The sequence below is a fragment of the Aythya ferina genome (genome assembly GCF_964211825.1).
Source record: "Aythya ferina genome assembly, chromosome: 21".
Taxonomy (NCBI): Eukaryota; Metazoa; Chordata; class Aves; order Anseriformes; family Anatidae; genus Aythya; species Aythya ferina.
This window is the reverse complement of record NC_140319.1, coordinates 5,116,985-5,144,801: the sequence shown is the minus strand read 5'-3', so window position 1 is coordinate 5,144,801 and position 27,817 is coordinate 5,116,985. Positions and strand designations below refer to the sequence as shown.

The 27,817-nt window shown below is 53.2% G+C and overlaps 1 protein-coding gene across 4 annotated transcripts in view; it reads right to left on the bottom strand.

Moving 5' to 3' along the window:
- Nucleotides 1–27,817, bottom strand: part of ACAP3 (ArfGAP with coiled-coil, ankyrin repeat and PH domains 3) — a 67,890-nt gene that overhangs the window by 15,512 nt on the left and 24,561 nt on the right. For all 4 annotated transcript variants that reach the window (XM_084494969.1, XM_084494970.1, XM_084494971.1 and 1 more), the window contains exons 2-10: nt 25,146–25,203; nt 22,717–22,836; nt 22,173–22,226; nt 13,840–13,898; nt 11,960–12,143; nt 10,693–10,737; nt 10,160–10,255; nt 9,744–9,818; nt 1,493–1,605 (exon numbers count right to left, since the gene is read on the bottom strand). In XM_084494969.1, the coding sequence (XP_084351095.1) occupies nt 1,493–1,605; nt 9,744–9,818; nt 10,160–10,255; nt 10,693–10,737; nt 11,960–12,143; nt 13,840–13,898; nt 22,173–22,226; nt 22,717–22,836; nt 25,146–25,203 (804 nt within the window). The remainder of the gene's footprint in view (nt 1–1,492; nt 1,606–9,743; nt 9,819–10,159; nt 10,256–10,692; nt 10,738–11,959; nt 12,144–13,839; nt 13,899–22,172; nt 22,227–22,716; nt 22,837–25,145; nt 25,204–27,817) is intronic.

The window sequence follows — 27,817 nt, the reverse complement described above, 5'->3', positions numbered from 1 at the left end:
GGGCACACATTGCTGCCTCCTAACCTCAGCTGAACCGTGGATTTTGTTGTTTTCTGCCTGCCCCCTGCTCACGAGGGGGAGGCAGCACCGGTAAGCGGTGGAGTGACAGCAGGAGGGCGATGAGTAAGCGCCAGGAGCTGTGGCTAAGAGTGGGTGGGATGGAGGAGGCTGTGGGGAAGATACAGGCTGTGTATCACCAGGGTGTAGGAGGATACGGGGGAGGACAGCTCGGATTTGGGGGGCCTGGGAAAACTTGGAGCCCTTGCCACTAGCTGTACTTCAGACACCAAGAAAATTTGGAAGCCTCAGAGGATCACGTTCCCTCCAGGGTAAATGCCTTAGGGGGTGCCCCTTGAATTCACAGCCAGGTGGAGAAGAGAGCTGGGCAGAACTCTTCACCTCTTCCACAAGAACCAAGCTCTCGATGTACAGGTTGTGACACGAACCTGACACATTTCAGGATGACCTCCTCTGCACAGACACATGGCATGCAGTGAAAGCAACCGTGCACATCTAGGGACAGAGGCTGTAGTCTGCTTATGAAACACCAAGCAGGAAAATCCTAAAAGGCTGCTAAGATTTCACCTGCAATACCTTCCAGGCAAGCACTGAAATCAAACAGATGATGCACCAGGCCAGAGCTGCTGTTGTTGTTTCTGGTTCTTCCAACTGCAAGCTTAGTGCCGAAATGTCAGGGGATAAGAGCCTGAGAGGCAAAACCATACTGCTAAAATGTGACTGGACTCTCCTTAGTACTAGGGCAAGGCTTAGAGAGGACTCCCTGGTCTAACCAAGTCAGAGATCTCCAGTAATTGCAGATCTTTTCCCTGTGCAAACACAGGCAGTTTCTGCGCATCCCACAGACTGTTCGCTGAATCACTCGGTGTTTATTTATTCCAAAGTCTAATGACAGCATATTTCAAGCCTGCTGTGGCACATACTCTGAGTGTATCCCACAGCCAAGTTACCAGGTCTCATAATATTATATCATTTCTCTGTTAAGTGAGAGGAGGAAACGTGGGCCAAAAAGGCATCGATTTCTTGCATTAGAAACTCACTGGAAGGGTTGCACAACCCAATATGAAACCCAAAGACACTCTCGAGGGACACTAAACACATAAATATCGAACAAGGCAAGAACATGAAACCTTTGCTTCCACTTTCCCAAGGTCTCTGGCAGCTGTAGAGACTCCTAACTACTGAAGGAGCCATATGAGACTGGCATTCCTGGTGATCTATCAGATGAAATATTTATGAGCAATTAAGAGCAGGGCCAGTGCACAAAAAGCCATCTCAGCAGCACAGCTGATGTTCCCACTCTCATATCTCCCCCTCCCACAACTGACAGGTTTGATACTTGTGGCTCTTGAAAACCAGACACGTCCTGCTGTTCGATGTTCCTCTGAATTGTGATGAATTTAGTTTTCCTCTGGTATTAGCTGTCTTCAGAGCCTTGGCCCAGATATCAGGTGGACTACGAGTCGTTACTCACCGATTCCATGTTTTGAACGCATTGCTGGCTCTCTTGAAGAGGTAGCCTTCCATTACCACTCCATTTGGGGCATCGACGTTGAACTCCACCTTTGAGTCATCGTAGGAGAAGTCCTGCAAATAGAAAGAGACAGACTCTGTCCTGATCCAGACTCTTTCAAGACCCTGACATCCAGGCAGGGCTGTCTCTCACAGCACATCCTGGTGCCTCAGGGGGCTGCAGGTAGGAATTGTCCTCATTGCCCTAAGCTTATCTGTCCCGATTGCTTGGAGAACGTCCTATATGTGCTGTGTTTCCCACTCTAGTAGCTGGCAAGTAGAAAGGCAGGTAGCTTGTAATTGTGAGGATTAAAAGTTCCCAACCTTTTGGGGCAGCCTGCAATGGGAAGGTGATGGATGTGCTTTTCACCTGGCCACGCAACTCAGCGGTGCTGCTGTTGTACCTCTACGTGCAGGGGGCCAGAACAGAGCAAATCCCAACCTTCTCACACAAGGCAAGGCAGCACGATGGTTTCCAGAGAGTAAAGAAGACGGATCAATCCCATTTTCATTAGCTATCATCATCTGCCATCTCCAATCTGCACTCGCACGAGTCTCTCCGGTATGCCACCAGTCAGCGGCGATTTGTCAGGGCTGGCCCTGATTCACCACAGCCCTCGTGGACTCTGACAGCTGGCGAGCACGACACGGAGCAGGGAGCACAGCAGCTGCTCCCGCAGAACATGGGATTACCCTCCCTGGGCATCAATCTGCCTCCTTCCCCTGAGAAACCGGGTCGTGAAACCTGACTGCCCCCTAACCTGGGGAGCTGCGGCGCGTTTCTCTTCCCCCACCCATTTCCCGATGCATCCCACCCACACTTCCCTTTCTCTTGAGTTCAAGTATTTTTCCCTGTGTGGCTCGGTTCAAATACCAAGCAGAGCAAAGAGCAGCCCCATTAATGTGCATGCCTTCGAGCTCTGCAGACGAAGACCCCGGTGATGCTGCGTCGCTTGGCAACGCGCGCTCGGCCCTCATTAGGATGAGTTATTTGCACGTTCGTAGATGCCAGCTCGCCCGGGAGGTGTCATCAGAATAATACTGATGCAGGAGGAGGGGATGTAATGGGACAGGGCTGAGTCATGCCTCGGAAAGCCAGCGTGATGCCCAATTAGCACCGGGAACGCAGCTGGAAGGCACCCAATTAAACGAGCCTGCCCTGCCCCAAATTTTCTTGCTGTAAGAGGGTGATTCCCACGGGGGGGCTCTTCCACAGACGCCTTTCATGTTCGTATTGCGAACAAAGGCTAGAGGAAATCTGCCTCTAACCCGCGGCCGTTTGAGTGCGTGATTTCCATAGAGCTGCTCCAAAGCGAGACTTGCTAAATTTGGTGAGAATCTGCACAGGTCAATGATAAATCGTGCAAATACCCCCAAATAAGGACTTTGCTGGGAAGCACACAGCACAAAAACCCTTCCAAGGGCTTCTTAGAAATGACACCTGGTGGAAGGGATTTGTAAAAGCAGGGGTGAGGGTCTGAACACCTCCTGTGATCTCAGCTGCCCTTATGTAAGGGTGCTGCGTGGTGAGAGCAGGGGGAACAGATGGGCCACGTGCGTCAGAGTAAATCCACTGCAAGCCAGCGGAGTCCAGCCAGGTGTGGGTTTAACCTCGTGGAGCCTGCGTTGTGTTACCCCTCTCCACAGCCCATAGGGCTGAAGCAGAGGAGCTGAAGGCACGTGGAGCCATTCCTTGCCTTTGAGGGAACTCTGACCTGCACCAAACCCAGTTTTAGAAGGAATTAACCCCAAAACACCAAGCACACCCGCAGCTCATAGGAGGCAGAGCTATCTGGATGGTGCCCAAACCTAGCACCACATTGCTAGAAAGGCTGACTGGTGCTACATTACTTGGATGCTATTTCTCTCTCCCTTTTCCTCGTTGGTTAGGAAACATCCCCAGGCCAAATCCTGCACGTGTTTCTGCTGCTGCAATCCCTGAGCAACTCCGCTGAGGTCAACGCAGCCACTGCAGGGCAGCTGAGGGCAGGATGCCCGCCAGAGCTGTAAGCTGGATTTGTAAAGTAGGCTGAAGTCAAGGGAGAGCTGAGGAATAAGGAGCAGCCTGCCTCTTGTCCCTGGGCATCCTCAGGGGCAGTTTGCTCCAGTTCACTGCTCTCTGCTGAGGTCTTTGCTACCAGCTTATGCAGTGAAGGGCAAACTAAAGGAAAAGGGAAGGAAAAAAAATAAATCCAGCAATGATCCCCGATCAGTATTGGTTTTGCTTTCTCAGCCGGGCAAAGACTGAAAGCACAAGGTGCAGGAACAGCTCATATAGCCAAGAGGTAAAACCAAGGAGAAACTTCACAGCCTCTCGAGCCTTCCCAGCTGTGTCTGGGAGCTGCTGGTGAAGGAACGTGTCGCCCATTCCACAACAGCCAGCAACTTTCTGGGTTCAAACCTCACTTTAAAAGGCCTGACAAGCAGGGTAAGGGCACACAGGAAAGCTTTTTCTTGTGCCCCCTTTCCCTTCCCTGCTACGTGTGACACTAACACATGGTTTTCACAGACCTCCTTTCACCAATTTCTTCCCATCACCGCTGTGTGCACGGATCGGACGAGTCTGCTCTCAGTGGGTTTGGACCCATTTATTCAGTCTGCAATTAGCAGCTCATTGTCTCTGCTGCATGAAAAATGCTCGACATGGAAAAGGCTTCCTAGGACTGGGGTCTGCATGGCTTGGGTTACAACTGTGCGTGCGATTAGAAACAGCAGTGACACGTTGGATCCCACATTGGTTAAATAAATCCTTTCTCTCCCAAAACAAGAAACCGAATCTCTGCCATCATCTGCTTCCCCGTGTCATCCATTTCCAGTAAATCAAACCGGCCTGGCCTCGCTGGCCCTGTCACCCTGAGGTTGCACACACGGCTGCCCAGGAGCTGATATTCTTTTAGAAAGGATGCCACCACGGTTTCCACGGGAGCACGCCGACTGCTGCCGAAATGACAATGAATTAACAAATTCCAAGAGACACGGCCATAGGGATGTGAAAAAGGAATTAAGGGGGACACTCGAACCAGAAAACAAAATGAAAAACCCAACGCAGGCACAGCCACAAACGGATCCAGGAAAGAAAAAAAGAAAACCCTATTTAGAGGGCATCTCTTGCCCTTTTTTGCTGCAAACTCCCTCGTCCATCTGCACGCAGCATGCGCAGGGACTGCACGCTGCAGAGGGCAGCCAAGCTCTGCCCCTTGCTCCTGTGAAGCCAGCACTTCACGCAGAGAGATGCCTGGTCAGACTAAATACAGCTTCAGTGAGCAGCCTTACCACGAGGGGTGAAGATGCCCTCATCCCCCAGATATTTTTGGCAGGGGGATGTTTGCCAGGCAAGGAGCCCTGCCTCTGAGGCACCTGCTGCAGTAGGGAGGTCTCGTTTCTGCCCACCTGGTGCAGGTTTGCTCCAGTCCCAAAGGGCACAACACCTAGCTGAGAACAGAGAGAAGCTTTCTGTGAAACATCAGCTTCGTTACAGTTCTTTAAAATATTCTTATCATGGCAGTGGCCTTCCCTGAGGAGCCAGAGCATTAACACCTCACTGTACCACTTTGATGTAGACATCGTGACTGCGCTTCTCTGCATGTTTTGATTTTTAGTGATAGAAAAGCTCCCCAAACCAGGCAATCCCAACCAGTGGATCATCTCAGTACAGTAGAAGATACCCAGAGGAACACAGAGAAATAAACTCCACGGGATTTTATTTCCAATCAATACCATTGAAGACAACAGACAGCACGCGTGACAACTGCTCGCCTTCAGAGAAAACAAAGGCTTTACCCCAAAGTGCTTTCCTTCACTTGTTAGGTAACCAACGATGCTCACCATTTACCATTATGCACACCCGAGCGCAGAGAAGAGCTTCTCCCGAGGTAAGTGCAACGCTGCGTGCCTAGTTTGGCTCCCATGCTGAGCAGAACCTAATTCAGAGGAATATTCCCATTCCCCACGGAGGCACACGCCCCCTTCCACACAAACACTGCTGCACGCACATTCTGTTCTCTTCTGGTGCCTGACTGGATTTCAAGCCTCTCTCTATCTGGCTATTTTTACCCCTGTGTATACACAGCACAGCCCAAGGCACCCTCCGAAGCAGATGGAATTCGGAGGAGGGCTCCCCCACATGCATTCCCATTCTGCACAGCTTTTGTTCATTCCAGCAAAATCCCATTTACAGACCTTTTGTTTCTGGAGTTCCCTGATGCCAAACGATCCCCCTGCTCTGCAGCTTGCCAGCAGATGATGCTCAGAGATCCATGCCCTGCCCTTTTCCATCCCGCCAACAAAACCAAACACGTTTGCTCTCCTACAGCAACAAAGCTGTACTTGCTTTAGGGTCACATCAGCAAACACGCTCCTACAGGCAACCCTCCTTGCTCCCCCAAGGCAAAGCGCCCCCTAAACTTTCTCCCCAAGAACCAACCCTGTAGGAACCATCTCCTTACCAGGAGGTATTCAAGCCTGCTGAAAATCTTCATGATGCCAGCTGCCGGGGAGGTTCTGCAGGGAGCAGCTCTGTCCTCTCTCTCTCTCTCCTCTCTCTGCTCGCTCTCTAGAGTAGCATCTCTGCTAAGCACCGTGGGCTGGCAGGGAAGGAGGGATTTCTTTTTCAGCCCCTTCTCCTTTACCCCTCCTACTCCTTTTCGGGAGGCTGCGAGCTCTGCCGCTGGCTCCTGTCAAAGCGAGGGGCAGCAGGCGAAGGAAGCTGGCTGGCCCCTGGGGACCACCTGCTTGCCCCCTCCCCATGCCTCCTATTCACAGGCAATCAGCTTAGAGCAAGGGCTAATTACCATACAGCTGTCAGGGAGGCACAGGAGGGAGTGGGAGAAGCCAGGCAGCACAGAGCGGGGTTGACAGGAAGATGCTCCCCGCCTGTCCCCTGACCTTACCATGCTCCTCTGCCTTCAGCAGGGGCTGCTCCTGGGAGCAGGGCCACCTTTTGGGCCAGCAATTCCAGCCCTGCTCCGCTGCAGCCGTGAACTCGGGGTGCTGAAGTGCCAGATGGCCCCCGGGTTGTTATTTACCAGCTGGGCTAAATGAGGCAGAGAGCTCTGCCTTGGCACTCCTTCCTCCCTTGCCATGCAAACAGGCAGCAGAAGCACAATTGCTTTCTCTGCCAGGGATCGGGGAATAGGTATGAGGCTGCAAAGCAGCTTCTGTACAGCCCTGTGTTGTTCCACTTCCAGAGACCGGCAGTTTTGTTTAAGTGCCACCATTTCTTCCCCCTTTTCCCATCAGAAAAGCTTCCCAGGCTTGCGCTCTGGTGGTGTTTCACCTACATGGTCCAACCTGGACCAGCCCACGTGCCTTTGGGCATCCATCAGCTGAGCCCACGTGCAAACAAATGCATTATGTGTGTGATTTCAGACAGATCATCTCAATGCACAAGAAACACGGCCAATAACAGGACTCTCTCTACAGCCTTTTGCACAAATGTCTTCCAAAAAGCACTCCTTTCACACAAGCAGCCCATGCACACAGGAGAGAGGCACCCCTACCCTTCCCACTAAGCCTCTCTTCTCTTTGCACACCAGAAGGATAACTCAAATATTTATTGTAGCCCATAAAAATAGACTCATCCTTCCGCTAGTTTCATTGGCACCCTTTTTGTACAAGGGAGTGTTATTTTGCTATGCAGCGTGAAGCTGCAAGTGGAGCTCTTGAAGGCTTTGGAGCTGGAAAGGCAGAGAGGGCAGCAGTTAAAATGACAGCCAGAAGTGATAGCTGCCCTAGGAATCGACACAAAAGGAGGCAGATGCTGCATGCAGGAAGGTGGGGGAGAGGGAGGCATAAGAAAAGGCACCTGAATTCTGGTATCAAAGAAAATAGTTGAGATTGATGCTGTTTCCCTCCTTTTTTTTTGATTAAAAAAATAGAAGAGACCACTTTGTTAGGAATGTGGCTCTTAGCAGGCTGCCCTCACAAAGCTACCCGAAGGCAATTCAATGAGAAAAACTGTGCCATCAGACCCCAAGGAACACTCCAAACTGCATTTTTTACACTGGATTCCCTCCCTTTCTGCTGTACCTTGGCAGGCTGTTCAGGAAGACACCGGTTTGATTAAAAAAAGATGTTTCCCCCATTCCTCTATAGTTAAGTGCTACTAAATCCTTTTTTTTTTTTTTTTCCAAAGACCAGAGGATATCCCTGGGTTTGGACAGGCTGAGCAGGAAGACATGAATTCAGACGTGTGCTGTGCTCCCTTTGGAGATGGCGAGATGCTCAGCAGATGCAGGGTGCCACGCTCCACGGTGAGGAGCGACACCAGTGCAGCCAGAAAGCAGCCTCAAAACACATCCAGGCAGGAAGCTTTAAACCCTAAACTGCAGTAGGGATGTTCAGCTCTCTTGCAAGCCTATGCACACGGGGAGCCACAGCTCTACGCATACCTTATCTCGGTGAAAAATGATTGCTCCTTCTCCCTCTTGGAGCCCGACCCCGGCTTCATCTGCTGCTAGCCCATTGAAAGCCATGCAGTGGAAAGAGATTTAACCGAAATGCACGGCACCAGAGAGACCTTCCGCAGTCCCTCGAATGAAGTCATCACTCCTGCAGAGTCCCCAGGGGAAGGGAGAGGTCACAGATGGGTCTTCCCCTCCCTCAGAACACTTAACCGCAGGGAGCACATGCACAGGACGCTTCCCAGGGAATGCCTGTCATTAACTTTCAAATCCAGTTACGTTTCCATTTCATGCGTTATGACACTTTTGAGAGAGCATTAGAAGGGGAAAAATGGCCAGTTGCTTCCTTCCTGTTAAGGAGTATTGATCCACACAAGTACCTGCCCTGTACATTCATCGTTCCAGTAACAAGCCAGGTTTTAATTCATCCTGTCAGCTATCTACAGGCAGCTTGAATCTTTCGCCGTTCTTTGGCTTTGCTCTACCTCTCTAGCTCTTATTTCACTGCTAAAGGATTCTTTGCGAGTTAAAACCCTGGTAGGGCTTAAACTCTGGGTCTGAAAACGACAGCAAGCCATCAACGCCTTGGCAAGCATTTTTGTATTCCCCGAGGACGGCTTGGCTTCCCTTGGCTTCCCCAGCATTGCTGCTGTCATCTCCTGCGGGACAGCTTTTAAACAGACTTGAATGGAAAAGCTGCTGCAGCCCATCTCTCTCTGCAGAGGTTATGTTACATGATGCTGGCTAATGGACCAGGGAGCACACACGGGAGAAAGCAAATGCACAGCACGGAAAGCATCGCACACTTGTCATCCATCCACCACGACAAGTCAAACCCTTCCTACCCACACAGGACACAACGCCCCCCCTGCACAGTGCTCTGTGGGCTGGGGACCATCATTTTGTATTTTTACAAACGTTTGCATGTGTTGAAAGCCCGCCACTGCCCTCAGTTCGAAGCCTGTACAGCCAATTCTCCTCCCACCAGACCCACGGTCTTCAAAGATCCTAAGCACCAAAAATAAAGCCAAAAATGTGGCAGCCAAGCACGGCTGCCACGACTCTGAGTCAAGACCGACCATCACAGAGAACAGAGGAAACTGAAATCTTATTTCAGCACAGGATGGAAAACAACTTTGGTGAGAATGAAACCAAATTCACTTGAAACTGGGCTTTAAAATTACATTTCTAGTGTTTATGTTGCAGCACTATGTTGCAAGGTTTCTTTTTTTTTTTGGGTTTCAAAGGCTGGACTTTGTAAATATCCAGAGAAACAAAGTGCTAATTCTGAAAAATGAAGGTGCTGGAGGAAGGAAATTTGTGGTACTCACCTGCAGGAGGGTCTGCACGGGCAGGTCAGCAATCCATTAAGAGAAGGAAAATAAGAAAATCAATGTTACTACAAGGATTTGGGATCATTGCCTAGATGAATGGTCTGGAAAATCAGAGCCCACATTAGCCAAAGTTACCTCTCTTCTGAAAGCTACGACTTGTCTGATAATAGATCCTAGCAGCTTGCCAGATCATGGTGGTTATTCCCAATTATAGCAGCTGAATCACTTAGCAAGCAGTTAGGAGCAGACTTGCATAAAAGTTCGCTGCAGCGTGCTCCTCTCCCAGTAGCAGCACCGAGTCCTGCCCCCTCTCTCCCACAACCCTCCGCATCATTTCGGTGCAGCGTGAGCTTCGCTGTGAATGAAGAAAGGGCCCTGCAGCAAGCCCTGTCCGTGTGTGCCAAGGGAATGCAGCCGTGCATTTGTCTCCTGGGTGATTTAGGAGGGACTCTGGCCAGGACTCAGCCGCAGGACTCACCCTCTGCTGTATCAGCGCGTGCTTATGCTCCATCTCCCTCTTCTCCACTGCAGAGTCAATCACCAGCTGGTCGAGCTAAAGGTGGGGAGGAGGACACCAGGAAGTCAGGAAGGAGATTTACAAGCTGATGAATCCATTTCTGCTTCCCTGCTCTAGCGTTACACCAACCTTCCCCTTGTTGCAAGTCCCCACGAGAGGAGAAAAGTGTGTTGGGCTTCGTTTGGGTGCGCACTGCAAATAACTGCAGCTGTTGGCTGCTAACCACAGTGCTCAGCCCAGGGCACAGCTCAAACAAGCACAAGGCTTAGCACGATGCTCTGACCACACTCCCTGATTACCAGGTTCAGTAGCTGAACAGGAACAAGGACATCCTCTCAGGGCAGAGGGGAGAAAAGCCACAATTCCCTGCCTCTCACCTCTGTGGCAAGCTTCTTCATGTAGGGATCCAGTTCATGGAGAAGGCTGTAGCCCTGCTGGAAGAAGGTGTACTGGGCGTGCATGAAGGACAGCATCTGGAGAGAGGAACAAAAGCAAGGTCAGAACAGGCTCTGGGACAGTGTGAAGAGTCCTTATCCTTTATTTTCCATAAAACAGCCCCTCAAGGCACAGCTCTACCACTTTCCTATAGCAGCCTATCCCCTAGGTGACTCTCCCTCTTTCTTCCTCTCACAAATCCTTCCACAAGGCCATGCTTCCACTTGTTCTGAGCAGAAAGCACTACAAGCAGCATCCTTCCCCCCTGAAAGTCCCTTCCAGTTCTGGCCTGGGGAGTTCTGCTCTGCTCCTTCACCCTCCCCTCTCGTTAGCATCCCTGCAGCCTCCAAAACTGCCCCAGACAGCATCTCCGTGGCAGACCAAGGAGCTGGGATGCTGACCCGTGCAGCCTGGAATGGAGAGGGCTGCCTTTCCCTGAGACACTGAGAGCAGCCCCAGAAAACAGAGTCCTTACCGCATCCAGGATTTCAAACTTCTTCTTGGCCTGCAGGACGTTGATCTGTGAAGGGATCAAGATAAGACTCTCAGCATCAGCAGCATTAGGCAGTCCAACACGGGGATTTAAGCAGGAGCAACTTGTTGCAATGCCCCTAGCAGCAAACCGGACTAGTCAAGTACAGTTACAGAAAATTAGCTCCTGAAAAGGCAGTTCTTGCAAGCTCCAGGTGGAATGAAAAGTAAAAGAGCAGAGACATTTTCTGTTGGAGGCTCCTACTGACTGAGGTTCCTGCTGGCCCCATGGCTGTACACAGGCTGAAACCAGTGACCCCAGCGTGCCATTTGGCATCACACGGAGATGTTTAATCCACCAGGACACTGCTTTGATTTCCCTTAGCAGGCTGAGAGGCAGCGCTGTAGCACCCTGGGCTGATCCAATAACTATTGTGGAACCAGCCATGAAATTGTGGTACTCGTGGTGGGCCTATGTTCAGTGTGTGCACACCCTTTCCACACCCATTTTTCAGACAAAAGTGCCTGGCTGACTGCCAGAGCGTCTGTGCCATCAGGCACTGCCTGATGATCACACAGAGCCTGTTGGCAGATGGTCTCTGCTTGGTGCTGCGGGAGTGACAGCTAGTGGAGACACACACGGATCAATATTAACACAGTTTGGCTGCTCAATACGCCCACTGCCTGGAAGGACAGACCTGACACGAAGCCTGTGAATGATACAGAGAAAAATCCTTCACCATTTCAGGCGCAGCAAATCTCCCACTGGGAAGAGGAATTCAGTCTAGGGCAGTCTGTTTAATTCCTCTCACTGAAAAGTGAGGGAGATTTCCCTTCTCATCTATGCTGTAGCATTTTTAGGAAGGAGAACATCGACCTGTGGAGTCAGGTCAGTGCCGTGCAAAGGCAGAAACATGTATAAACACATTTCAGCATGGACTCGTAGCATAATATAGGTTGGAAGAGATCTCCAACAGAAGTTATCTGCACCCTGTGCACAGACAACTCCACCAGTGCCTGCAACTGGAGCAAACCTTGATGGCTTCACACTCCCTCACACACCAGTCCCATAGACTCTCTGGCCCCTGAGGACAGAGGGCGAAACGTCCCATGAATTAGCAACCCCAAACCCTTCTGAATGCAGATGTGAGACCCTTTTTGTCTCCTTCCACCTGTCAATGTCTTCGTTCCCTACAGCAGATTTAGCAGTTTGCCTGTGAGGTCTTGTTCTGCACTGCGAGGCGCAGACAGAGCCGTGGGCAGACACCAACCTGCAACACGTAGTCCAGGGCCAGGTGCCGAAAGCACTTTCTGGTTATGGTCAGGGTGCCCGTTGCCTCCTCCACTTCATGGGGCTTGTGCCGAGGTGCCTGGGCGTTCTTCACCAGCGAAATCTCCATGTCTTCTCGTACCTTGTCAAACTGCTTCTTGGTTTCCTTGAATTTCCGGACGTCACTGGAACCCAGAGAAGAGGAGATGGTGGGAATCATCGTTACAGAGCAGCCACAACACTGCTGGGACAGCAGAGCAGGGAGAGGCGAAGCCAGGTTCACTGCCATCACTCAGAGATCTTGCTTCAAGTGTCACTGGCATGTTAACGACCCCTCCAAGTGCCACTGTGTCTAGCTGGACTGACTCCAGACTAATTCTAGACAGTCTTCAGAGAAACTTGGCCAGGAAAGACACTGGGCTCTCCATGCTGCCTTCAAATCTTTAAGGAAATCCTCCAAGGACAGCATCCAGAAAGCCAGGCAAGACCACATCCAGCCCTACAGACAGCCCACGACTGCCCTTGGAATAAGCAGTGAACAGAATGGTTCAGAGCCTGCCTGTAAAAACTTCCTATTCCATGATGTGAAACAGAAGGAAACCGGCTACTTTTCAAATTCAGGGCGTTCAACAAGGGCAACCAGGCCATCCATGAGCATCTCTAGCTGATTCTGTCTTGTCTGACAAATTCCAGACATTGGACTTTTCCTTTTCCCCTTGTTTACTAGGCTCATTTAATAATATTTGCATATTATTTATAAAAATATAATTATAATTATAATTATATATAAAAATACATATAAATATATTGCTATAAATAATTTGCAAATATTATTAAACAATATTTCATATTTATGTATCGCCACACAAGGGAACAGTTCCCATTCTTCCTTTATTGCCATCAAAACGGTTCCAGGTGCCAAAATTATTTCCCCAACCCAGGGCAGGAGCAGTGCAGAGATCCAGGCGCCAGGCCTTGCAAGTGCAGAGGCTCAGGGGCACAAGTAGGGGAAAAAGTAAGTTGTAAAGATGCTAAAAGGATGGCAGCCCCAAACCGAAGGTGAAATTCCCCCTTCCGACTGCCAGCCTTAAGCAGATTAAATCTGAGCTCATCAGAGAAATGATTATAGAGAAAGCGGGGGCAGGGGGAGGGCTAGGGAAGAAGATGGGGCTGGGGAGCTGGGGGGTCAGCTGGGGGCCCCCCTGCACCAAACCAGCCAGCTGTGAGGGATTCGGTCAGTTCCCAGTTCCCATGGAAACCAGCTCCTGCTTAGCTGGAGGCCTGGGCTGCCTCTGACCTACATTCAGCTGATTTGGGATCCCTGCACGTGGCACCTGCCCCGGGGAGGAGATGCTCGCAGAGGAAGCGTTTAACGCAGTGCCGGTGAGGAAAGCTGAGACCCCATCAAAGGTCCAGGCTGTCCCCATCCCAACTGGGAGCACGCACTGGGTTAAGCCGCAGAGAAAATCCTGCATTTAACCTAAGGGAACAGATGCAGAGCTGGCCCTGCTCCGCACGGATCTGAGCTCTGGGAGGTGTTTCACCTCTAGGCTCAGGGAGGGGAAGCAGAGATGAGCTCTGCAGCTGAATTCTGCCAGGTTTTGGGATGCTGCTCTGATCTGCAGGTATCCTTCACGTCCTGCTTTAAATAGGACTTGGGAACAGGATAAATCCATCTGGTTGACAGCAGAGCAACCAAATTATATCACAGTGAGATGACAGCAACAGCCACCCCACCAAGAGGTCCTGTACTCTGCCCCTCCGTGTCTCTTTTGCCCCAAGCAGAGCCCTGGGGAGCTGGGCAGAGGTTGTGTTCGCTCCAGTGCACGCAGGAGAGGTGCGATAGAAGCTGCAGACCGAGCTGATAGGACTCATACTCACTCTTTCACAAAGTTGTGCAGCTGCTGCCGGACAGACCTCTGAGCCTGGTCAAACAGGATCTAAAAAAAAAGATTAAAAAAAAAAGGAAAAGTGAGTGTTTGTAGGAGCAGCTGCCTTCAGTCCGTTCTGAAGTCTCTCCCAAGCCCCAGATTTCTCAATTTGCCAGAGGAGGGCACTGTCACCCCTGGGAAGGAGACAGGAGCCACCTCTGAAGGTCCATCAGACCACACGCTGACGAGCATGGGTAAGAAGTCCAAGTATAAGGCACTAAAAGGGTTAGTTCCTACAAATCTTTTAAATTTTGTCTACCCCTCACCAAAAAAACGTGGGACCATTTCTCTACACCCTCTGCCCTTACCATCTCCAGACCTTCACGAGAAGTTCCCCGTTAGATGCCACAACAGCGGGCTCTGCTCAGCTCCCCCCTCTCCACGTCTCTGCTGGCCATGACTACAAGCAACTCCCTATTTCAGACCGGGCTTGGGATGCACAGCGTTTTGGCTAATTGGGAACAGAGGGCCAGGCTCCCAGACCACACACAGGGAGGGCACAGCATCCCAGGGTGACACGGAGAAGCCTTTGGGGCAGGCTGCAGCTAGCAAAAGTGGCCCACGGAGCGACAGGGACCCCGTTTCATCCCCCCAGCAGGAGCACAAGACCTGGGCACTGGCCCAAACCTGAAGGAAGCCCTGAAATATCAGTGCTGGGGTCTGGCATCGCAGCTGTTTGGCACGAGTAACCCTGGCTCCAGCTTAGCATCGTGTCCTGAGCAGCAGCTGAAGGGAGGACACACAGCAATGATTGTGCCTTTCTCATGAAAGGAGCGGCGCTTCCCAACCCAGCATTCGGCCTCGCTTCCTCTCCTTAAATGCCCAGAGCCCTAACATCCTCCATCCATCAGAGGCACCGGGAGGATGGTTCTGTCCATCCTTATTCTGTAGTTTGAGAAACTGTGACGGTTTCCTTGGGGAAGGGCTTTTTTTCCTGCCTTCACCCACTGGAGCACGGTCCATGCTCTCAGCCTGAGCAGTCTCCGCCCGTGACACCAGGACCTTACGAAACCACCAGGCTCATTCCTTCATCCATCCACAGATGCCCTCCCACCTAACATCTCCCACCAGGAGACGAGCAGGCCATGCTTTTGATGCTGTCCAGGTGTACCACTCCAGCACCGCCAGGGCTCAGCGGCTGCAGAGCCTCACGCGGATTCATCCCATGCAGCGCCGCAGCCAAGGACAAAGCAAGAAACACGCCAGGGCTGGCTGAGCATAAACAGCCAGGAACGGCCTCTAAATACGAACAGATGCAAAGCAAGGGGGAAAGAAAGGAAACCCAGAGACCACCCAGCTTTGCGTTTTTACACCAGTGTAAGTTATTCGCTCCTCTTGGCACCCGTTTGCCCTCCCAGGGTGCGCTCCAAGAGCCCTTGGCCCGCAACATTTCCCATGGAGCAGCTTCCCCGAGTGCCGTTTGTGCATCCACAACATTTCCCTCTGACCTGTTAACACCACAAAGGAATGGACAAACTGCAGGAAAACCTCCTGGCCTCCACCAGCACCTCCAGCTGGAGGCCTGCTGTCACTGGTTTCCACCAGGGTGAGCAGGGACAGAAGCATCCCGCGATACCAGCGCCCCTCTTATCGCTCCTTTCATTTCCCCAGGGGAATATCTGCAAGCAGGTCCTCCACCTGATTTCCAAGGCCAAACAGACGGGGCTTTAAGACCTAGAATTTCAAATATAAAACCACTCCTTGGCTGATTCTCCTCTCCCAGACGTACTTGGAACGAATCGTTTGGGTTAAGATTTTCCAGACCAAAAACCACCCCACCCTCTCTCGCAGCTTGCGGCAGGACACGAGAAGTCCAGCCCGTGACTCACGCACAGCTGGGCTCGGGGAGGGTCAGCACAGAAGAGGGGAGGTAACACAGCTCTCGCCCAGCACCGAGGGGCTGGGTCTTGCATTTCACTCCCCCAGCGTGAGCTTCTCAGGCAAGGGGATAAGAAATCCCATATTTGCAACTTCTTTTCCCCCGCCAAAATGACAGCAAGCTCAGGGGGCCAGGCTCGTGTTCCTGGAATTGCAAGCCTAAATCACGACACACAAGATGAGACACCCAAAGGGATGCTATTGCTATTTCCACGTTAATCCCAGCAGAGCCCACGAGAGGAGCTCCCAGCAGGCTCCAAGGCAAAGCAGGAGCTAAAAAGAAGGTGGGGGCACCGGGCTGGGGGCTGCTTCTCTCAGCACTTACAGCCCCGAAGCAGGACATCGCGGCTGCACAAGGGAATAGGGCTGTGGCAGAGAATGAAGCCATGCATTTATGGCAAGAATTGCCAAAGAGAAACATAAGCAGCAGGTCCGAGGCTAAGCTGGGAAGTCAGCCCGTACCTCAGGAGCTGGTGGCTGGGGAACCAGAGCCTGATCCTTTGGTCTGGTCTCAGGGCTGCTGACCCCAAAAGCGTCCCGCAAAACGGGGGCACTGCAGCGAGCAAGAGAAGGGTGGCAGCCGTGGCCGGGCTGGCAGAGCTCAGGGGGTTGTGGAGGGGGCTGTGGTTGTTGTCTGGCTCTCAGCATCTCCTGGGGAATGAACGTGACCCCATGCCACAGAAGCTGATCACCCAGAGTCCTTACAACAGCCTCCGACATCCCGATTCGGTGCTGCGATGGGAATAGCTTAAAGAGGCTGCATGCTCTGCTGCTGGGGGAACATCCCCTTCTCTTCCACCACCTCGCCTGCTGAAGAACTGCACAGAGGTTTTCCAGGCCCCAGGTGCTAACTCGGTCTGTCCTGAGTCCAGGGTGTGCCTGAGAGAGCTTTGGAAAAAGCACGTAACCAGCACTGCAGCTGCCTGAATCAAGCTCAGCGATGACATCTGCATTTTTCCCTGATTTCACATTCCCATAGTTTAATTCTCTTTCACTGCAGCTCTCGCAGCTGAATGTAGTAACCTACGGGGCAGATTTTGAGCATCCTCTGCCTGCCAAGGGATGCCTCAGTGCCTTTTATCCCAGGCTGGCTGTGTGGCTTGGTCCTACGCCTCCCGAGCGATGGCACACCCGATAAATGCCACCCGGGAAGAGCTTCCACCTGTGATGCCTCTGTAACACGGCTCGCTGGAGGCCGTGTGCTCTGGAAAACAACCACCAGCACCACCTCCGTCACGCCTGTGGGATGTCAACACAGCCTGCGCCCAGCTTCCCATCCAAGCTAAAGCTGAGTTGCTCTCAAAACAAGCTCAAAATGTCCAAGTTTTTCAGTTCAAAGGCTGCCAGGGATTCTGCAGCCACAAATGACTTCCCTTAGCGGGTAGCCTGATGCACCCGGCCCCTTCCCAAGTGTTATCCAAGTGCAGGTGGTGCTCTCCCAGCCCTGGGGAGCACGGGCAGGCTGGGAGCACTCTGCTTTCGCTTCCCCCATCCTTCCCCTGCCCTCCACCCACCTCTGCCTCCCTGACTCATCACAGCCTGGGTGGCTTTCCTTCTCGGCAGCAGGAAACACCTCCTGCACAGCCCGATCCCCCCTGCAAGCTGCTCCTGCTCCTGCTGGAGGATCCCCGTGCCCGGTGCTTTGGGGCAGGCAGGGATGCTCAGGTCTCAGCGGGGCTGCCTGGAGCGGTACCGGCGAGGGCAGCGCTCACATCGCATCTCCTGAGCTAAAAAAATACCTGGTGCTGCTGGAGAAGCGCTTCAGGGGCTCAGCCGGAGCCGTTTCACAACACCTTCACCCACCTCCTTTTGCTTTTCTTATCTGGCTGATCAGACAGAGAGGGGGAGCCGCATGGGAAGGAGCAAGAAGAAAGCGCGGGCAGGGAGGGATGGCAGGAAGCAGGCGCGGAGGCTGGCAGAGCCCTGCTGCCGGAGAGATTAAAGGGAAGGAGGCTTTGTAGGTGGGAGCTGCTGGAGGATTTTCAGTGTTTTGATTCCCACTGACTTATTTTTTCAGTGAAAAGTTTACTTTTTCCCCCTCTTTTTCCACTTTTTTTTGTTTTTAACCGACTCTAACGGCAAGGCATAACCCCGTCCCCACACGCGGCTCCCGTGTCCCACACGCTCTGTTTATCCCGCAGCGAGCCGTGTCAGTGCAGCCAGCCACATTACTTCATGCCCCTGATATGAAGACTGCTTTGGAATGTGGGCTGTTAACACAGAACGCCCCGAGATGCTTTTGCAAGGCCTTGAAATGGCCCAAGAGGCTTCACGGTATGAAACTGCTCTTGTGAATGGAGATGTGGCTGGGAGGATCCTGTTCGGGAGGCTCCTTCCACGTTTGCCTGCAATTCTGGCAGCGATTCCCTCAGTAAATCTTTCTCCCTGGTTCTGGTGACTCAGGCCTTTCCCCTGGGCTTGGGCTGCCCCTAGGAATTCCCCAGGACAACCTAGTCCAGAGGTATCCAGCGAGCATCTCCTCCCTGCTCCACGGGCTAGACGGCTGCCTCGAGGACAAAGACTCCACAAAAGACTCCCAACTCAGCACGGGAGTCCCACGTTCCTGAAATAGAAAGGAATTTTTCCCGTGTAAATAGCCAGGAGACCCTCAGGAAGGAAACGTGCCCCCTAAAGGAAGGCAAAACAACACCCCGAGACATCTGCTCCCGTTCCTTTCCGCCCCGAGGTGCTTTCATCCGAGGATGTGAGTAGAAAATCCTCCAGCTCACCAGCACACAGCCCCCAGCTCCTCCCTCCACGTAACAGCAATCAGGAATTAGCAGTAAAAACCCTCACGCCATCCCATTTCACATCGGATTTCACCTCCCCGGGGAAAGCCATTCCCCCAGGGCTGACCTGATGTGCCCAGGCTGTGCTGCAGACCCCAGTATTTCCTTCCAAGGCTCGTGCAGGGCGATGGGTTGGTGGCAAAGCTCCCTCTGTGGGGCAGAGCCACGCTTTGGTGCATCCCCACACTCCTGCCCGTGCATCACCTGCAGCCTCCTCTTCCTCAGCTCCTTGCAAGTGGGTGCTGACAGCTCTGAGTTACCCTTGTTGGGTCTCTCTCATCTCTCTTAATCCGGACAGCAAGCAGCAATCCACTCCAAGCCTATGGTTTAACACTTTTTGGCCATGGGGTGGAAACCCCCAGGGGTTTCTGCACTGCTGGAATTACAAACACCCCCAGCTGGCCTCACAAGAGAAGTCCAGGAGCCCAAAATTATAAGGGATTGCTCTGGACCTGGTGGCAATTTCAAGCTGCTTTACCTCCGGGGAGATCTCGTTAGGCTCAGCTACTTAATGACATCCATCAAACTCTGTAGGAAGAGGGAAAGCTGTTCTCTCCCAGCTAATAGCCTGGCAGATTATAAAGCTCTTCTGGGTTTTGGGGAGGGTGATAAGGAAGAAGGAGGCAAGCCCACAAACACACAGGGTTCGGAGCTGCGAGCACAGCGTCTGTCTGTAGACAAGCAAGGAGCTTTTCCAGCACGGGAGAGCTTGGCAAAGGCACAGTCACAATTTATTGACTGCCATGTGGTATGAAGCGAGGAGGAGGGCTCACGTGGGAGACCTCAGGCCCTGGAGCGAAATTCCAGTCCGTGCCACTCAGGCTCCTGAAAAAGGCCACGCTTCGCTCCGTGTGGGAATGATGCTGCGAGGCTCTGGCACCGCCGTCTGCCACCCACCGCTCCCACATCTCACCCGGGGAGCTGGGAAGGTGTTGCCTGTCACAGATCACCTCCAGCCCACGTGGGGAAGCTCTCCCGGCGGGGTGATGCGTTCCTGCATCCTTCAGCAGCCCAGCTGGGCCCCGTGCTGCACGGACCGTGCTTGGCGGCGAGTGCGGGGGAGTTGCTGCTCCGTGTCAGCTCCTCTCGTGTGGCTGAGCACAGCCTGAACCCCAGCACCTCTAATCTCAGGATTAAACCCGTCCTCTTCACCCTCCGTCTGCCTGCTTTCCTTGCTTTCACCCCTTTCTGTTTTTTTGGGGCAAAAAATCCACTACCTGAGGTGTTGTTTCACCTTTGGCAATCCTGGTATTTCCCTGGCACGTGTCAGCAGAGCCTCTGCGCGTCCTCCCAGCAGCTCCTCAGGGGCAGGCAAGCACCTGAAATGCTTTTTTGCACTGAGGCCCAAAGGTACAACAGCCCAGCTGAGCTTTCTGATTCCTGTACGTGCCTCGACGTGGCTCAGAGCACAAAAAAGGCACAGGACATCAACTCCAGCCCCTCTGAACTCAACCCGCTCTTTTGTCATTTGTCTCCAAAGGCTGCTTTGATGTTTTTCCCCTCTGTGCATTAAAAGAAAGGTGGAAATGTTGTGTGGGTTCATCCGCTGTGCTCAAGAGGATTTCATGCTTGGATTTTGCTGAACTGGAAGCAGGATATCTCCTGGCCCAGCGCTCTAGCAATAAAATTATAGAACAAGCTCTTTTTTTTTTTTTTTCAACCGATTTTTTGGGACATTTTCCCTTCTTTTTAACTTGTTCCAGTGGTACATACTGCCCTGGCCACGTGCCTAGATGAAGCACTGACAACTGCTTCAGAGCTGAGCTCCTCAGACACGGATGAGCCAAGACACACACACGCACACACACACACACAAAGGAGACGGCAGAAGGCCCTAAAAATAACTCTGCTAATTGAGCAGCCGTGGTCTGAGAGGGCGGAAGATGCAGCAGTCACTCCAAAGCCATTTCCTGGAGAGGGACTGACAGGAGATGCTCTCCAAAAGCTGGGGGAGGGAGGGTTGGAGCACGTTTCCCCTTCTCCCTGCAGCTGGTGGCAGGGAAATATCGCCTCTTACAGCCTTGCAGCGGGGAGCTCACCCCTTTGGAGCAGGGTGGGGTGCATGGGAAGGTTTACACGGCGTCAGCTGGGGATTTGGCAGCCCCGGGAAGAGTCCTTCTGCTTCTTAGTTGGCTGAGGCAAGAGCAATCCCCAAAGTGCCACTCTTGGCAGCGAGCAGGGATCCAGGGGAAGCCGCGCAGCTGGCGGCATCCAGAGCCTGCTGGCTGGGGCCGCTGCCTCCAGGCTGGGCCTTGCAGCTCCAAAACGATCCCGGGAACGGAGGGGTAAATGCTGGGGGGCTCACGTTCTCCGTGGTGGAAAGGCCTTACCTCTTCAGAGGGAAATTTAGAGAATTCAGGGAAGCAGGGTTTGACTTTTTCTGCTTGGGCATAATCAGCCCTTTGTGCTGATGCTCACTCTGGTTTCTTCAACCTCTCCTCCCCACCAGCACTGCTGTACAGCTCTTTGTTCCCACCTCTGACAATCCTAAGAGAGCCGCGTGTGCAGCACCTCTTCTCCCCTGGCATTTTTCACTAGGAGCCTGTCTTCCCACCTGCTGCAGGAAATAATTACGTGGGCTTGCTGCAGCTTCTCCTCCAGCTGCGCGGGGTTAGCCGGCATCCCAAACGCGAGCACCGTGCCTGATGCACTGCGACAGGGCTATCGTGGTGTGAAAGTGGGTCAGGCCAGCGCTGGCACCCTGAAGCTTCCTCGGCTTTAAAGCACTTGTGCTTTAAATTCTGACCGAGTTACAGCCTTAAAAACGGTGGTTCTGGCACGGAGCCACCACGGATGAAGAACCTTCCTCTTCCACGAGGCTTACAGATGCCGCGGCTGGACGGCTGGGGGGGGCAGCTTCTAACTCAGCCATTGTCTGGACGTTTCCTTCCTTTCATTTTACTGTGGCATTAATCTGTCCCATGCTGTCCTTAAGCACAGAGCTGCACACAGCTCCCCAAGTCTGCTCACGGCACCAGCTAACAAAGCAGCCCTTCACTTCCAGCCCATTCACAGCCTTGCCGGTGTCCAAGTGGCACAGATCTGAATGCCAGGCTCCAGAGCGTGTTCCACACCTGCAGCCAGCAGGCTGTGTGTGCAAGCTGTTCGTAGCTGAAGCCCTGAGTTACCAGAGCTCCTCAGGACCCTGCCTCATTACAAACCCTTGTGCTATCCTCAAAGAACAAGTCACCTGCGCTGCAGGACCTTGCGAGCTCGCACTTTCCTTCGATGCAGGGGTCTCCAGCCTCACCCCTCCATTACTGGCTGCACATCCTTGATCTGCAATGAACCAAAAGGCTCCCGTGCAAAACTGCACGTGTCCTTTCATTAAGCACCACCTGCTCTGCAAGCCTGTGGAAATCCAGTTTCCTAGAGCACAGGATGCACCGGTGTTGATCACCCATGAGCTCTGACAGGCTCACAGCTCATCCCTTTCAACACTGCTGCAAGAGGCAACATCTCCTGGCCCTCTGCAGCTCTCTTGGCTACCCAACGTGGCAAACACTGCCTTCACGGATCCCACCTTGGAAAGCCAACCACAGGAGAAAGCTCAGCAGGGCCTGGAGTGAGAGGCTGCCATCAGCACACAGAGAGATAAGAGGAGGTGCTGACTTACCATGTGGTAGTTGATCATTTCCTGCAGGCTGTCTCCAAATTTGTCCAGGCACTCCTGCAAAAGAAAGGTAAAGAGAACTGTCAGGGAACAGAAGCAGCTGCCCTGCATCCCCAGGGGCTCAGGGGGCTGTGAGGGACTCGCATGAAGCCGCTGAAGAGCCGCTCTGGCACTTGGCAAGGTGCTTCAATAAACAGCTGGCATGGAAGCCACAGGCTCCCCGTCCTTTCCAGGTTAGTGCTCAAACCACCACGCCAGTTGTTTCTTCCACAGGCTGGTTCCCTGTGCTTCCCAAATAACCGATGCTTACTGACCTAGATTGCAATTACTTTGCCAGCACTGCGGCTTCTTAAAAGCTCAGCTCTCCCTGCAGATGCTGAATGTCACCCTGAGCCTCAACACTGCACTGTCAGAGGACAACCTACTTTCCTCCTAATATAAAATCTCACGCCAAATGGCTTTTTAAACAGCACAAAGGTCTTGGACATACAGTCCAGGCACAGCACCACGAAGCTCAATACTCGCTCCATCCCGCAGGACGACTCACCGAGATCATTTCATCCTTCTTGCACTGCTGCGACAAGTCCCGGACTCCGCTGACAAAGTGCTTGTTTGTGGTGATGTAGGCCTTGCCTGCTTCAATCATCCCACTGCATAGCTTCACCAGCTGCACGAGGAGAGAGCAGAGAGGGAGGTGACACAAACCGCAGCCAGGCTGGGCTTCGTCTGCACCAGCACCGTGGCGCAGGACCTTCAGGACAAGATGCTGCTCACGTTACTGCTGTGGCTCCACAAGCAGCCCCGACGGCACGGGGCAGAAATGGGGATGTACATCTCATTTCTCAGGGTCTGTTGTGCTGTCAGACAGTCCTAGAAGGGGCCATGTTCTCAGGACATGGTGTTAACAGCAAGCCACGCGCTCCAGTTCCCATCACCACCCGTGTTATGACCCCAGTGAAGCTCCCTGGACCAAAACGGGGCAGCTTCCTCATTTTGGAAGGGCATGGGCATACGTCTCCAGAGAGCCCCGATTAACTTGTGATAATTTAACAGCTGCTGGGAACATTCCCAGACATCCTGGCCACCAAACTGCCTCCGCGGGCCTGGAACTGGCTGGAAAGGCTGCGGCACCCTGGCCTTTGGCACATCTCCGTTCAGCCAAAGCTGCTTGTAAAAGGTTAAGTGAAACAAGAGAAATCCATAAACCAAAGGCCCGAGAGACTTGCAACAATAAAGGATGACCACAGAGCTTTTTTTTTTTTTTAAATCATCACGGTTCCAGGCTTTTTATCCAAGCGAAAAACTTCAGCTACTGACAGGGACCAACACTTGGAACTGGAGTTTCCCATTCTCACAACCCAGGAGCTTGTAGGGCCGTTCATCTTACTAGGGATCGATGGCTTTAGGAATCTCCCCCTGGCAGCCAGCCTCACCCCAGGCTGGCGGTGAGGAGCGCTCAGGTTTGCCTTGACCTGATTTGGGCTCGGTGCTCTTTCCACGCAGCCACCAGGCTCTGGGGTGCGTGCTGAGTCACGTTTATACACGTGCATTGCAGAAGGAGCCTGTTGGCCTCTCCCTGCAGTCCCAGAAGGATTTAACTGAATGTATAAACACACACAAAGCCACGCAGGGTACGGCTGTGTACACGCAGGGTGTGCAGACCTGGCTCTTTCACACTCGCAGGCTCCCCTGTCCACGCAGCTTGACAGCAGAGCTCTGGCAGGCAGCAGACTCGCACTATCCCGTCCAAGCCCAGAGGAAGAGAGCGAATAGAGGCAGCTCCTGTCACATCTGGAGCCCAGATGGACACTAGGGGTTTGGACGGATCCTCTGGAAAGGAAATCCAGCTGATTCTGCAACGTGGCGGTTTCTACACTACCTCTGTGCAGCCACTTTGTGGCCAAGGCTGTGTTGCCGGTAGCTGAAGGCCACTCGGCACAAGCCCGCCTTGCAGTCGCGTTTCCTAGCTCTCGAAAAACTCCTGGAACATCAGAGAGCTGGGACAGCACCGCTAGGAAACGTGTCGGTGACATGGTAGGAAAAGCTGAAGTCACTCTAGCTGAGGAATAAATGGGTTTTATAGGACAGAGCTTGTGACTTCAACAGAGCCCGTTTTTCTGTCAGACACGGGATTTTTTCTCCCTTGCTAGCTTTGGGAAAGCTCACAGAGAAAAAGCCAGCAGCCCTTCTGGCTCCTCCTCCTCATTTCTCTGCTCTCATTGAGAAACGACTTGGCTGATGCCTCGGATGTCAGGACGAGCGGGGGCGGAGAAGCCACCAAAAAGCCTCCGGCTCCGATCCACGCCACCCCAGCACTCCCTGCCCTGCTGTCCCCTCGTCCTCAAAACCTTCGAAGCAAGGGACGCCCTTTGCCCAGCTCCCTGCAACATCTGCAGGATCCACCCTCACTGCGTCCCTCGCCACCGACGCCAGTCCCAGCAGCCAGAGGCTGAACACCGAGCCCACCCCACCTTCAGAGGATCTGTAATTAGCATTTCAGCCCAGCGCCCTTTCGTTATCTGCAGACCATAATTACGGATGTGCAGTCACACAGCAACAAGCCAGCACTGGGCACGATGGGCTAGAAAAGGAGGCAGGGAAAGGAGGGCAATACGATGTCAGGGAGGGCAACGAGGCCAGGAAACCAGGATGGGATTTCAGAGGCCAGGATTAAAATCTAATCACATCCAGTTGCAGTGATATTGTAATAAAATGAAGGGTTGGGCTGGGCAGTAGCAGTGTTAGGAGCCCAAGTCTTGGACCTCCTGTCCTGACAGCTTCGGCTATCACGAAGGAGCCCTGACAGGTGCCAGGCAGTAGAGGGAGACATGGTCCTGTGCACAAGCTCAGTGTGTTTCACATCAGTTTCCTGGCAGCCTGTGTTGGGCTCCCTTCTTCAGAGGAGGCTTTTGGGGCCATATTCCCAAGCAGGAACCCATCAGCCCCACTTCAAACCACCGTGGAGCTCCGTCTTACCTTGTCAAGCTTTGCTTCTATCTCCACCACATCTGTTTCCACTTCATCGATGGTCGCCCTGCAACGAGAGCAGCAAAAAGAAGTAATTAATTGCTTGCTTGTCATGACTGGGAGAGAAGCCAAGAAAAGGAAAGATCCGAGGGCCTGAGATGTGTGTTGGTGGCTGACGGGAGGAGGGGTTCACACGTCCCACTTTGTTTTTTTCCTGCTGCCCCGTAAGCTTGGGACTTACTCCTAGGAAGCAGGACCCCACCTGATGGAGAATGAATTCCTCGGGGCTGACACCAGGGATGGTGATGCTGTCTTCTGCCAGCGTCACGGAGGCATTCAGGTGTGCTGCAATAGCCTCCTTCTGATTCTGCAGGCACTGTTAATTGGCAGTAATTTGCCAGCCATTCATGGCAGGCCCAAACTGCTTGCCTCCCTACCACCAGAACAGATTTTCTGGGCTCTGATCATGCCTGAAGTGCAGCCACGCAGCAAGTTTTGTCCTCTGGGCCTCAGGAGCCACCACTCGGGCACAAACCCATCTCGGTCCTGCTGGCACTGAGCACCCCAAGCCCCTCTCCCACCCGTGGCTCTCCGGGCGCACACAGACAAATCTCCCCCACGATTATCCGCTCGGTTCTCCTTCCACATCACCGGGCAGCTGTGACAGCAAGAGGCTGGAGGGCTCCAGCTGCAAAGGTCACCGGCCTCCCTCCCCGAGTGAAATGTGGCCATCAGGCATCAAAAAAAACATTCCCGGCCTGAGCCGTGTGTCCGAAATGAGTTTCTTTGAGGCCAGCATCCAGAGCTGCTCGCTGCTGGGCAGCTCTTGCTTTAACCACCCAGCTGGTGATGTGGCGAGCCTCACAGCACCCCCTGCACCAAGGGTGTACAAACCCAATTCCTTAAGAATTAAGAGCAGCTTCTCAAGCTTGTGGGCTCGTAACTTTAAGTGTTGGTTCCCGAAATCTCACGCTCAGGCTTTGAAAAAATCCGGCACTGAGCGTTTGCCAGGTGAAAGGAGAGAGAGAGGGGAGAGAGGTGGTTTAGAGCCACGTGAATCAGTGCTGCTAGAGCAGCGAAAGGATAGGATGGTCACACACCAAAGGGAACAGCAAAAAGTCCCGGGGAGACACCGGAGGACACAGGAACCCCGCGCCTGGCGGTGTCTGCAGTCAGTAAGGGAGCGGGGAAGGCAGTGACTGTCCTCACTAAGCGATGTGCTTCCAAGAGAAAGGAGGAGAAGTCTGAGAAGAAAGCCCCAAAGGTCCCAAAGCTGGGGAAAAAAAAAAATCCTAAGTGGAAACTTGAAGCTGAGGGAGGGTTGAGGCCAGCAGCATGGCAGCTGCACACCCCTCACAAGCTTACACCTAAACCAGACCCGCACAGCACACTCAGCAACATCCACCCCAAGCACTCCTCAACAGGAAACGTTCCTAATACCTTCCACAGGTGAGTGCAGTCCCCATCTGCCAGCTACGAGGCAGCCGACGTTTCCTACGGGCCCGTGTAATCCGGGGGGCAGCGGGCAGCCAGCCTGTCCTCGCGCAGGAGCGGTGTGGAGCTCCTTCCCTAGCACCCGCGAGATCTTTGGCATTTTCAGACCAACGCCGCGTGAGAGAGCGGCTCTTCCACCCGTGAGCACCCTCCTGAGCTTCATGTGGCTCGTGAGCAGCTAGCTGACTGGGCTGTCCTGCGTCACGCACTAATTAGTGACAGCAGAGGCCGGCTGATGTCACGCGGCCACGGGCAGCGCGCTCCCTGCGCGCCTCGCAGCGACAGCACCACGGGAGCAGAGCCTCGCTGCTCCTCACCAGGAGGCTGAAGAGGAAGGCAGGGAGCTGTGCTGCTCCTAAATTACCTGGGATGTACCTCAGGGAGAGCACCAAAGCCCTGCCAGAGATGTGCAAGGAGAGGCTGGGGCTCTGCTCCCTGCGTCCAGGATTCATCTCGCCGAAGGCTGCTCGCTGCGGCTCAGCCCAAGCCAAGCAGCGGATCCAGCGCAAGCAGGCGAGGTTATCGATCACCGCTGAGTATCACAGAAGACAGCCCGGGATCTGCTTTCGTTCAGAAGTGCCGGATAGAAGAAATCCGGCTGCTGCCTACCAGCGGCTCCTCTGCTTCCTCTGGGTCTCTGAAGCCGCAGCGATACCACGGTGCTGGCCAGGAGCTGCCCCCCGGCCTGCTGTAGCTCTGAGGAAGCTGGCAAGAAAAGAAAAAGCCCCTCGAATGGTTCGGAAAAGGGCACTGCGGTCTGTGTATGCAGCAGAGGTCTTCTCGTTAGCTTGCAAATTGCAGCTGATTGATTATTGGTGGTGAGACGACTCTTTCGTTTTCAGTCCTGCTGCAGAATTCCTTCGAGCTGCACCCCAGCCTGCAGGGAGGTTCGCAGGACGACTGCCAGCTAATCCTAAAGAAAGATGTTTGACCGAGTACCTGCTCCCTCCGGAGGGAAGGCTGGGATGCCAGCGTGGCCCCAGCACAACCAATGCCCCCGGGATTTATCCCCAGAGTTCCTCACAGGCATAAAAGTGGCAGCTGGAGAGTGCTGGACAAAGAGGGGAGGACGTGAAGGGCACAGGAGGGAATGGGTTCTCCTGCAGACTGAAAAAGTAAGCAAAAAAATTAAAAAACCACCCTCTGCTTTTCCCCAGCTCTTCTCCCAAACTCTCTCCCAGGAGCAG